The sequence below is a fragment of the Mesoplodon densirostris genome, chromosome 9 (genome assembly GCF_025265405.1).
Source record: "Mesoplodon densirostris isolate mMesDen1 chromosome 9, mMesDen1 primary haplotype, whole genome shotgun sequence".
Taxonomy (NCBI): Eukaryota; Metazoa; Chordata; class Mammalia; order Artiodactyla; family Ziphiidae; genus Mesoplodon; species Mesoplodon densirostris.
The window spans coordinates 91,581,950-91,594,577 of NC_082669.1; the positions used below are offsets into that span (position 1 = coordinate 91,581,950).

At 37.8% G+C, this 12,628-nt stretch overlaps 1 protein-coding gene across 2 annotated transcripts in view; it reads right to left on the bottom strand.

The window, feature by feature from the left end:
* Positions 1-4,886: 4,886 nt before the first annotated feature.
* Positions 4,887-12,628, bottom strand: part of TMEM209 (transmembrane protein 209) — a 36,965-nt gene continuing 29,223 nt past the window's right edge. For both annotated transcript variants that reach the window (XM_060108196.1, XM_060108195.1), the window contains exons 12-15: positions 11,473-11,587; positions 11,277-11,374; positions 9,515-9,588; positions 4,887-6,644 (exon numbers count right to left, since the gene is read on the bottom strand). In XM_060108196.1, coding sequence (XP_059964179.1) covers positions 6,590-6,644; positions 9,515-9,588; positions 11,277-11,374; positions 11,473-11,587 — 342 coding nt within the window. In that variant the 3' untranslated portion in view covers positions 4,887-6,589. The remainder of the gene's footprint in view (positions 6,645-9,514; positions 9,589-11,276; positions 11,375-11,472; positions 11,588-12,628) is intronic.

Genomic DNA, 12,628 nt, shown 5'->3' on the forward strand with positions numbered 1-12,628 from the left:
TATCCTATAACTGGATCAGAGTGTTCCCAGCCCTCATACCTTGCATCCACCCCCAATATAGCTCCCGCTTTGAGAGATTGCAAGATGCCTCCAATTTTGCATTCTACTGAGAAACTACTGGCAGATACGTATCTAGATGGGGTTTCTCCCCCAGCCATGTACACACTCTTTACTATTGAATCAATTTTCATACAGCCCATCAAAGAGGAATGCATGGAAATGTAGAACGGGCCCTCTGGCCTTTCCTTCTACAAGTTTAGATCCACTGCCTGTTGCCAGCTCCTTCTTTTCTTCTCTGCCGTGCTTCCACTCACCGGCCAGAGAGCTCTCCATGGTCTTCAGCATGGAAAGCACACTCATCGAAAATTACAGTCCAAAAAAAGGGTTGCTTTTCAAGTGAATTCTGTCTACTTAACCCAATTATTAATTTAACAAATATTTACTGAACACCTAACATGCACCTGCCCTCAAGGACCTTGAGGAAACCGCAGCCTAACAGAAGCTCTATCATTTACAGGAGTTCTGTTCACCTGAGAGGCCTGCAGTTTTTCTTGGGTATTTGTTGTAGCATGGCCCTACTATTATACCTGCCAGGATAGGGTCAGGAGGGCAAGCCAGCCCGGGGGTGGTTGAGTGGAGAGGGGTATGTGTGGTGAAATAGAGTTGTGGTGGGAGAAAGTAGCAACTTAGAGAGATACACTAGTTTAAATGAAAGATAATTTCTCTGGCTACACAGAAAAAATATCTGGGTTTTATTTAAGAGACACTGTATTCTAGGATATGGACTTTGCCTCCGGGTTCTATCCAAGGCACTTGGTCTAAGTGGAGTCTAACCACTGCTTTAAGGTAGTTAACTCCAGGAATTTTCAAGATGGCATTAAAAAAAACTTTAAAGAATGCATGCAGAACATTTAACTGGAAGCTGAGCATTGTACTGAATTTATTCTTAAGGGCGGTTAGCTAACTTGAGATGGAAGCCATATAACACCTTTTCAAACCACCAAGTTTTGGGGCTGATGGCTTTAGTTCAGACTTCATTCTGCCAAGTCTCACTTTCACGAGTTAGCAGGACTACTCTTCTCCTCACACTGTCCAGTGGATGATACCCTCCCCATTAGGAACAAAAGGGGCCTTTCTTTGGAGTTGGAGCTCAGTAAGCTAATGCCTGTGTTCTGGGCCAAAACTATCACAGAGTTGCCTGATTCCAGTCTACGTACCATGTGTTTGAAGAAGAATCATGCCTGGCTGTGGCTCCTGAAAAAACAAGTTTTGCCCCCCAACAGAGCCGATCACCACCTTCTGACTTTCCTCCTATGGGATGCAGTTCATGAAAGCAGTCTGATTCAGGATTGTTATTTTTTTTCCTTCTAGTTTAGAAATGGGAAAGGAAGGAGACAGTGTTTTCTTGGTAGACCAGAAAGCCCAGCCTTCAAGATACAAGGGTGGTACTGTCTCTGATTGGGAAATGGCCAGGTCTGGGGTGGGGGAAGGAAAGAGGGAGCAAGAGGCAGATACAGCTGGGCTAGGACAGTTGGGGTGGGTGTGAATGTGTCAAGGCATGAAGATCTGTATACATCTCAGCATGATCCAGGAATGACAGAGTTGCTTTACAATGCTAAAAAGGGCCATTTCCTAGTTTTATCCTAATGTTATTCTGAAAGACTTTTTAAAGCCATTTTTTCCTTACCCAAAAGCACTGTCATCCATTATTTTCATTCAGCTTCTCAATGATCTCTGAGGTATGAATAGTATCTTTCTTTTTTTTTTTTTTTTTTTTTTTGCGGTACGCGGGCTTCTCACTGTTGTGGCCTCTCCCGTTGCGGAGCACAGGCTCCAGACGCGCAGGCTCCAGACACGCAGGCTCAGCGGCCATGGCTCACGGGCCATGGCTCACGGGCCTAGCCGCTCCGCGGCATGTGGGATCTTCCCAGACTGGGGCACGAACCCGTGTCCCCTGCATTGGCAGGCGGACTCGCAACCACTGCACCACCAGGGAAGCCCTAGTATCTTTCTTATACCCAAAAATCACAGTGTAAAAATTGCCCTGCCCCAATAGTGACAGAGCTCAGTCCTCCAAAGTCTCAGCCCATTCAGGCCAGTGGCTCGTCTAGCCAGACTGACTGTGGAATATTCGTTTCGGGGGCATGAAAGGATTTAGTTATAGCTTTACATTTCATCCACAGCAGTGCCTGGGATTGTCTGCATGTGACTTTGCTAGGGAATATCTTTGGGATCACTGTTGTCCTAGGTGGACAGAATTCTGGGCACCCATGAGGCTGTTCTTCATACCCATCATGCTGTATTGGACTCTTCTCCCTAACCCCGACTGAGGTGCCACCCTCTGTAGAATCCATAACCTGTCCCCCAGGTCAGTGCAGCTCATTCAGTGTGGAAATGGAATTACTGATGACCATTCAGGGGTCAAATTAGAGATGTGGCTCAGAGCTAATGCCTAACAATCCAGCAGGCTCAGCATAAAGCCACTGGCATACACAATGAGATGTGGCAATGTCACTGGGGCCTAAGAAGCACAGGTGCTGATGTGCAAACCCCTCTCACTCTAAGTGGGCAGATTACCGCCCCCACCCCCCACCCAAGGATCCTTCCCCAAGGTCTTCTTGCCAGAGATTCCAGCCCTCTGCTGCTTATCCTCAGGTATTGTTGGCCCTACCTACAAGCAGGGGAGTGCTGTCACTGAAGCCACCTGGACGGATGGGTGGGCCAGCTAGTCTCTCCTGGCCCCTCACAGTGGACCCTGCAGCATCTGGGACAATGTGCTGCTGGGAAGTTTAACGGCCTCACCTCAGGTCACTAAGGAAGACCCCCAAGAGTACCGGGAATTGGTTGTGTATTTTCCTAATGCCTACACATTTTAGGCAATGTCCCTGCTGCAGCTCTTCAGGCCTGGGAATGTTTCCTCCTCCTTAGGCCTAGACACAAAAGGAAAGTCAGTGCGCCTGGCTGCTCAAAAGGTGTCCTTTGACGAGAACTCAAGCCTTTCCCAAAAGGTAGCTTTAGCCATCATCAAAGTCTTCCTGAACAGTAGCACAGCACAGACTAGTAAAAAACTCAGGTCTTTCATGAGGATGAGACAAGCTATGAGGACCCATCCTTAGAGACTAAAAGTCACTTCTGAATTCATTCATATGGCGGCTGAGTGCCAAAAAGGGGGCACAGATCTAATCACCCTGGGGGAGAAATGACTGCCAGCTGCAGTGGTCAGGATCAGATCCAAAAAATAGCAGGTTTAATTAGAGCAAAGTCTCAAGGGAAGGGTAGACTGTAGAGGGGGAGGGGACATCCCCAGGGAGTGATCAGGATGGGCAGGAGATACATGCAGACAGCCCAGCAAGGAGCAGCCTACAATGGCTGAAGCCAAGGATCCAGGTGGATAAGGCTAGCTTGGGGCCAGATTGTGAAGGGTTTTAAATGTCAGGCCAAGGAATTTATCAGGAGAATGAAATGATCAAACAAGTGTTTTAGGAAGATGAATTTCAAGAGAGTGTGCAGGATGAATTGGAAAATCTGGAAGCATGGCAACAATTAGGAAGCTGTGAGATTAATTAGGCTGTTGTAGTAGTCCTGTGTGAGTTGATAAGGGTGTAAATGAGCATAGTGGCAGGAGAAATGGAAAGGGACAGCTGCAAGAGACACTGTTAAGAAAGAATGGATGAGATTGCTGCCTGATTGGATTGGGGACCCAGGGAGCTCAAGGAGTCAAGATGACAGCAGAGTTTTGAGTGTGGGTGACTGTTAATACAATGAACAGAAAAAAGGGATGTTAGAGAGGGAGCTGTTTCAGCAGATGTGAATTCAGTTCCACACATGGAGAATGTGCACGATATCCAAGTGGAAATGTCTTGACAGGTCACAGGAAATTTAACACTAGAGCTCAGGAGAGACAGTATGGTTGGTGATGAACTTGGGAATCAAATGCAGAGGTGATAAAATGAAGTCACAGAATGAATGAGATCTCTAAGGAAAAGCATAAGCAGTGAGACAGAGGACCAAAGCATGACCTTTGAGGAATGCCCGCATTCAAAGGAGTTATAATCACAAAGCTGAGTTTAGAAGTGCCACCTACATGCTGCATGTCTTCAACACTAAAATATCAGTTTAAAGTGTATATCTATTTGAGAAAGTCAAGCAACACAGCATTTTAACGTTATAGTAGGAACTAAATTATAAACATGCCTCTAAACAAATCTGGCTGAAGAAAAGGCTGATATTCATAGAGAAAAAAAGAATAAGTGATACAGTGAACATAATCTAGAAGATTAGTGGACTTGATCCCACAAGGATGAGTCAAGCAAAGAAAATAAAAACTTGTGAGAACTATTTACTCATTTTAACACAAGGACCAAAATATTTACCATGTTTGCAGTGCACTGTCTTCCTGAAGTATGAATTCAAACTAATTCATCAAAGTATTTTTAATAAAAGCTATAGTAAGTATATGCTGGCTCAAACATTTGTGAAGACAAGTTAATAAATGAAAGCTACCCAGAGTATAGTAACCCACACCACCCTTAGTATGCAAACAAAATATCTTTTCTTTTCAATGTGTACCCGTAGTCTTTTTACGTGAAATATTTACCATATATTGCATTTCTGACACATAAACTTTTTTTTTTTTTTTTTTTTTTTTGCGGTATGCGGGCCTCTCACTGTTGTGGCCTCCCTCGTTGCGGAGCACAGGCTCCGGACGCGCAGGCTCAGCGGCCATGGCTCACGGGCCCAGCCGCTCCGCGGCATATGGGATCCTCCCAGACCGGGGCACGAACCCGTATCCCCTGCATCGGCAGGCGGACTCTCAACCACTTGCGCCACCAGGGAGGCCCACATAAACTTTTTTTAATATAAGAAATGACACATCATTTTTTATTCTTTGTAATTGTGAAGTAGACACACCAACTTTTGAAACAGGAGACTTCGATTTTTACATGTTCTTATATTTAACATGTTTAATTGGTATTTTATCATAACAAATTTAACATACATCAAAAGCGGTTAAAAGATAGAAACTTCCTTTCCTTTGGACATCTGACTTTTAAAAAACAGGAACAAGATTTACAAATTATACAAAATAAGCTGCACATGTAATACTGACAAGCAGTTATTGAGAAAATACTAGTTTTAGTTGTTTCCAGGTAAAGCAGTCTCTAGTAACATGTCAACCCAGAAAATACATGCAATTGCTAACTAGCTTTAGATATACTACATATACATGTAAGAAAATAAAGATGGAGAGTCAAGCAAAACTTACAAACTTGGTTATTTCTTACTCTCCAGATATTCTGAACATATCTAAAAAATTTAAACAGATATCATATGATTTTAAAGGGAACTCTTAATACAATATTATGGAACAGTGAAACTGAGTTATTAAAACCAAGGCAATTGTTTTCTTGATGTCTTCAGCCTCTTAACTAAGACCTAAATAGTTTAATTCTATCAGCTAAATTTAATCCAAGAGTTGACTTTTTATTTTTATAGTTGTTTACTTTTTAGTTTACAATCTTTTATTCCTATCAAGTCTTTGAAACCGGTGTGATTTTACACTTATGGCACATCGCAATTTGGACTAGGCGTGTTTCAAGTGCTTAACAGTCTCAGGTAGCTGCTGTATTGAACAGCACAGCTTTAGAGAGACATATAAAGAAATGCACGTGCCTATGTGATTTCAAACCATGGTCGGTGTATGAAGCAAAGGTGAAAGGTACCAAGAGAGAAAACCGTCAGGGGATCTGCGGGAGGTGGGAATGGAAGGAGTTGGGGGAGGGAGAGCTTCTTTGGGAAAGCAACATTTAGGCAGAGCCTAGAAGGGTGCTGAGGAGGGTTGGCTAGACCAGGAGTGGGGCCGGAGTGTCTCAGGTAGCGGGAGTGCACGGAGGCCCTGGGATGAGAGCTGAGAGAGGGCCAGTGTGGCTGGGGCATGGAGGGAGAGGGGCAAGGCAAGACTGGAGTGGAGGCAGGCGCGAGGGGGGCAGAGGGAAGATCAGGCAGCATCTTTCAAACCATGTTCAAGACTGTGAACTTCATCAGGAGTTGACTTTTTAAACATTAATACCGTCAAACCTCTTCCAATTAATATTTTTAAAATGCACATGAACTATTATTTAGAAGTTTATCTCATTTCTTTAAATATGGGCCTTGGGCTAATTTGTTGAACACTGGGGTAATATAAACATTAAAAAAAATAAGCAATTTGCTTTTTAAAAAAAATTATTTATACTAAATAACTCAACTGAAAAAACAATTTTTGTGGGGAGGAATCAGGCGGATGATTCTTATTTGGGGGGTTACAGTGAAGAAGGACTCAATTAAGGGGGAACTGCACTGTTTTGGCCAAGAAAAATCTGAAGGGTTGCAGTTTTTTTCTGAAATGATAAAGTAATGTTTCTTGGTGTAGAAGATATAGGGCATACTTTTACAAAGAAGTTTCATAATAGCTAATTTTTTGTTAAATCTAAAGAGTCTAACATACACATATGTATCTTATTTCAGAAGAGGCAGTGACTCAGAGATACTTAGATTCAACTTCTGATTCAGTCAGATAAAGTCCAAAAGTTTGGAATTAAATGACCCACTACTCGCCAAAAATCCACAAAATATTCACACCGGATAGACCAAGATTAACTCTCCTATAAAGAGAAAAAAAAAGTTTTAGTGGAATTGATTGCCCAGCATTTAAGGTCTTTTTTCAAATAACTAAAATAGTAGTCTTTACAAGGGATACATGTTTAATTAACATTTAGTGCTTTTCTGAAATAAGTTATGTTACACATGGTTCATCAGGTGAATGAATTCTAGGAACAGTAATTACTTTCTTAACTGCTTAAAACCCAAATTTAGAATAAATGGACTTATGGAGTGTTGAAAATTAATTTTTCAGCGGACCTCAAGAATTACTACAACAGATAGAGTTAAACAGGACAATTTTAGCAAGTAGGATTTAAGTAAAAGTGTCAATTAAATTTTTAAAAATTGAGGAGTTAGAGATGCTAGGCCTCTTAGAGAATTTTACCTGTTCAAAAAAGGTCATTTCATCAACTGTGTTTTCCCATTTCTCCATACCCTCACCAACACTACAAATGATAAATTTCAATTTGATAGAAAAAATGTTTTAATTTTGGTTTGATTGTATATGAGACTAAGCATCTTTTCATGTTCATTAACCATTTGCATGACACTCTTCTATGAAAGTCTCTCGTGTCTTTGACCATTTTCTAAATTTTTCTTTTCCAATTAACATATATGCTCCTTATACATGATGGATATTAACTTGGCTTTGCTCTAAATGTTGAAATTATAATTCTTTGTCTCAGTTTGTCATTTAGTTTTAAACTTTATTTATGGTGTCTTTTGCTAAACAGGACACTTAAATTACTGTGCAGTCAATTCTGTCTAGATTTTTTTCCTTTTTGGATGTAAAACATTCATCTCATTCCACTACCACACAAATACGTGGCATTGAACTGATAATGGATTTGTATCAAACTGCTGTGTTATGGGCATGATTCCAAATGGTCTATATTTGAGCCACTTGCTTATTTCCTTTAAGCAAAGGAAATTTCCTTCCTTTAAGGTATAGGAGAGCAGTTTTTAACATTTGATTGTTCCAAAATGTATTAAAACGATAATCATATTTTAAGTTAATTTCAAAGACTTTTCCCTTGGTTAAAAAAAAATCCCAAATAAATAAAACAGATTAGTTTTAGTCTAAAATGTTTCATTTTCCACATGTAAGTTCCTCATTCAGAGAAGATAAGCACTTTAAATATTATACCAATTCTTTTGGGCCTCTGCGTAAATTACTGCCCCACTAAGATGTTACAGAAAACCCAAATGAACTTTTTGGCCAACCCAATACTTTTAAAGATTTTACATTTTTATGTATATGACAAACTATATATGGTACTCAACACAAGCTTCATGCTATCATGACAAATCACTTATGTATCAAGTATCAATTTAGATTTTTAGAGAAAAGATAAATTTTCAATTAAAACCAAAAATTCATTATTTATTTAAAATACTTCTAATTCCTCACTTCAAAATAGTCTTCCAGAAACACTGTTAAGAATTACAAAACAATATATTTACAGCACATTCCATCTTTCTAATACATGTATATCTATCTAAATACTGCTAGAAAATTTAGGAAAAAAGTCTGTATTTACTGACATAGAAGAATATCCAAGATATACCATAAGATTAAAAGGCAGGTCACAGAGTAATATGTTTGGGTACAATATATTTTTAAACAAAATGAAAACTAAAAACAAAATCAACTTTCCCCAGAAAGTAGTCTGAAAATGTACACCTGAAACTGTTAACACAATGGATACCTCGAGGGAGAGTTGACCAGAAGAGAGAGTTGATCAGAGGAGAGTTTTCAATGTCTAGTTTATACACTGCTATATTATTTAAATATTTCTATATTGAGCATGCATTATTTTTGTAATTAAAAAAATAAAGAAAAAAGAGCCATGGTAGCATAAATATTCTTTAACTCAGTATATCCAACGCATTATTTCAACATGTCATCAATATACAGAATTATTAGAGATATTTTACTTTTTCTTTTTTGGTACTAGGTCTTCAAATTCTAGTCTATGTAGTTTACACTGACAGCCCATCTCAATTTGGACTAATCATGTTTCAAATGCTCAATGCCACATGTGGCTGGCGGCTGCTGTATTGGACAGTGGAGTTCCAGAACCTGTATAAAACAGGACACCTATAAAACTGAAAAGAAGCATGCATACCAAACTGGAACAGACCCCTGATGTTTTCTATTCAGCCCTTCCCTTTACATTTTTTTAACCTCAGGTTACTCAGTGCAGGCAGAGATGGACCCAGAAGCCAGATTTTCAGACTTCCAGTCCTTGCATTACCAGATTTACCCAGCATTAGCTGAGGTCCATTTACTTCGAATATTATTTGAAGGACTAAAATTTCAAATCACCTAAATAACAAGACAGCAATTTTGAGTTTATTGTAACAGTATGTGAGCTTCATTACTAAGTATTTAGAATAAACAAAGTAAACAATTTCAACTGACCATTTTTCCATTCCAATTAACAATATTATGGAACCAGTGCTGACTTAGTCTCTCTGAAAGTGTAAACACTTTGCAGAAGGCTTTGTGTCTGAAATGGGATAGCTTGAATAAATAGGACTCCAGTTTTGTTTTTGTTTTTAAATTTTAAAGTGGCAAGAGCCTGATATATCAGGGTTGTTCCTCTGAGGGACACAGCTGTAAAGCCAATGATGTGGTCAAATTGCCTTTTTATCAATGGGGAAATGGAGGTTCCAAGGAATTACTGTAATGGACTTGCTCAAGATGGCAGAGCTGGTTAGTGACAGGGCTGAGCTAGTACTAGAAGCCATATCTCTTACTGTTTAGTCCACAAATCTTCGGCATATGATGCTGCCTTCTGCAGAATCTGAACATAAGAAAAACAGTATATCAGTTAAGTACTTGTATTTTTAAAGCATAAGTACTTACCCAAGCATTCCTGACTCTTTGGTCTTTATGATGTAGAGGAACATTAACAATGTATGAAACATATTATTTCGGCCCTGGAACAAAGACAAAAAATACAGCAAGATTTAAACCTAACGAAACCAAACCATTCAGCCTGAAAGGTAAATGTGATCTTATCAATTTATATTCTACTAACTCGGAATTCCATGTAATTCAGCCTTTCATTCATTCATTAAACGAAGTGCCCACTTTTGTGCTAGGAAGTGGGAATACTGTGGTGAATAAAACAGAGAGGATCCATGTAATTGAGGAGCTTAAGGTCTAGTAGGAAAGGCAGACAGGAAACTCAGAATTACAATAAAGTGTGATGAATGTTATGAGAAAGAAGGAGGTGTAGGGTGCCATGGGAACATATGCATTAAACCCAGAGTGGTGAGGCAAGCAATGCCTCCCTGAGAGAGAAATTTTTAAGTTGAGCCCTGAAAGATGACCAGAAATAAACACATTGGGAAGTTCCCATACATGGGGAGAAGCATTTATAAAGGTCTGGATGGGAGCTATTCTGAAGCTGGTACCCCTGTATCCTACACACAAAAAATACTCTATCCCCCAAATTAACAGCATAAACAACAGTGTTGGGATTAAAAAACCTTTACTCACACTTCAAAATACATTATGATATATGTTAACAGTGTAAGTAACATATTAAATGTAAATTTATTTTATCTACAAGGGACTATGAGGCAGCATTTTGCCAGCACTAAAATCAAACTATTATATGTAATTTCTGGTCTGTGAAATAGCTCCTGATTTAGATTTTCAATTTACTGATTAACTTATACCTGCTTATTCTGATTTAGCGCTTTTACTAAAAAATCTTAGGATATATGATTTTTAAAGACAGTGTTTCTTTAAAAAAAAAAAAAGGATTTGCATGGAACTTGAATGGCCCAAAATATTTACACTTACAAAGTTGAAATATTAAACTTAAAAAAAAATGACATATTCTCTCCTGGGTATCTGATGAAGTGAAGGATACAATTTATGATTATAGTCTATGTAAAATTTCTTAGTATAGATGCTGGTAACAAAAATAACTGCAAAGGTCATCAACAGAACTGATGTTTGTAATCAAAAGTAAAATACCTGGACAGAAGTGTAAACTGGTACAATCACCTTTTTGATAACATTTTAACAGCCTTGAAAATATTCTATAACCTAGAATTCCATTTTTGGACTTCAGGCTAAAAAACTACCCAAAATGCAGACAGCTATATGCATAAAGGTATTTATGATAATGAAGACTTAGAAACATCCAAAATATCTAACTGTAGGGGAGTGGTTAAATAAATTATCTTATAATTTTGTGAAGTTTTAAAATAGCCATTAAAAAGTGTTTTAACGAAGATTCTTAAAGGCATGGAAAATTATGTTATAACATTAATTTTAAAAAGGATATAAAACTACATAAATAATATGATTTCAACCCATTAATAAGTACAGAGAAAGATCAAAATGAAATTTATCAAAAAAATTATACCAAATGTTAACAAGAGCTTCCTGTAAATAATGGAATAATGAACTTTTCTTCCTTTTCTTCATACTTCTCCAAATTAAGCACATATTACTTTTAGAGTTTTAAAAAAGGGGATATAAAACTAGTACTTTTTCCCTAATGTAAAAAGTTTACCTATTCCATAAACAAGAGAATCTAATTTTTAAAATATTAACAAAGCAAGTCATCCATGACATTAGTAATAGCAACTGCTACATTTAGAAGTACCTTTGGAAGACTGTAGACATGACGCTGGTAGATTAGCTCATAATGGGGAGGGTTGATAGCACTCTGATAAATGCAAAAAACATTCTCATTTGTCACGTCTGTAAAGGAAATATGCTACATTAAAAAAAAAAAACAAAACCACTAGATGTATTTCATGTGAAAAGCTCAATTCATCCTTTTAAGAGGTTGTTTATACCTGGTTTATTTGGTGTCTGAACAAAGTGCTGAGAAGTAAATGTTTTTCCATCAGGGTATTTAGGATGTGGAGGTAGTCTGGAATCAAGGTAGGTGCAAAACACATGCATGATGATCTGAAGACGAGGAAACAATTTTTCAAAGTCAGCATGAAAATTGATCAAGTATGTGGTACTTTTAAAACATGTTTATAATGACATCAATTTTTAAGTTTTTCCCCAAAGAAAGAATTAGCAAAAATGCTTTCACGTGGTTATATCTGTAAGATGAAATCTATAAAATGAAAAGATTAGAGCAAGACATTCCTAGTTTTCTGTTAAGTGGATCATTCACACCCATATAGGTAATTAACAGCAAAATCAAAATAAAATACACATACATTCAATTCTGAATTTGAGTATCAGCACTTAAAGCTTCATTTTCACACATAACAGTCACTATAAAAAACAAAACAAACATAATTTTGAAAAGCTCTTAAATGCTGAAAAACTTTATACTCTTTGATTTCATAAATCTATTCTAGGAATCTTTCTTAAAATCATAATCCTAAATAAGAAAGAAACATGCATTATGTTACTCCTGGCAGTATTATTTAAGACAGAAGAACAAAAATCCCTCCCCCACTACGTTTCCTAAACTTTTAGGTCCAATATAGGAGAACAGTTAAATGACAGTGTGTAATAGTGCAAATAAGAACACTGAAAAGTGAAAAAAAGCAGGAGACATAATTTTACATATGGGATTATTATATCTGTATCGATAAAAACATTAAAAATAGCACAATCTAAGTAAAGAAAAGAAAAGAAGAAAATATACCAAAATATTAACAGTAGTTGGGTTAAGATGCTGGTACAAAAAATTTTTTATTTCTACTTAGTTTCTAAGTTCTTTTTATTTATTTTATTTTATTTTCATTTTCATTCATTCATTCATTCATTTATTTACTTACTTATTTACTTATTTATTTACTTTCTTTCTTTTTTGGCCTCACTGTGTGGCTTGCAGGATCTTAGCTCCCTGACCGGGGATTGAACTCGGGCCCACGGCAGTGACAGCCAGCGCTGAGTCCCAACCACTGGACTGCCAGGGAATTCCCTCTAAGTTCTTTTTAATACTCATTTTTATAATGGAAAAATAAACCCAATAACAAAAATGTC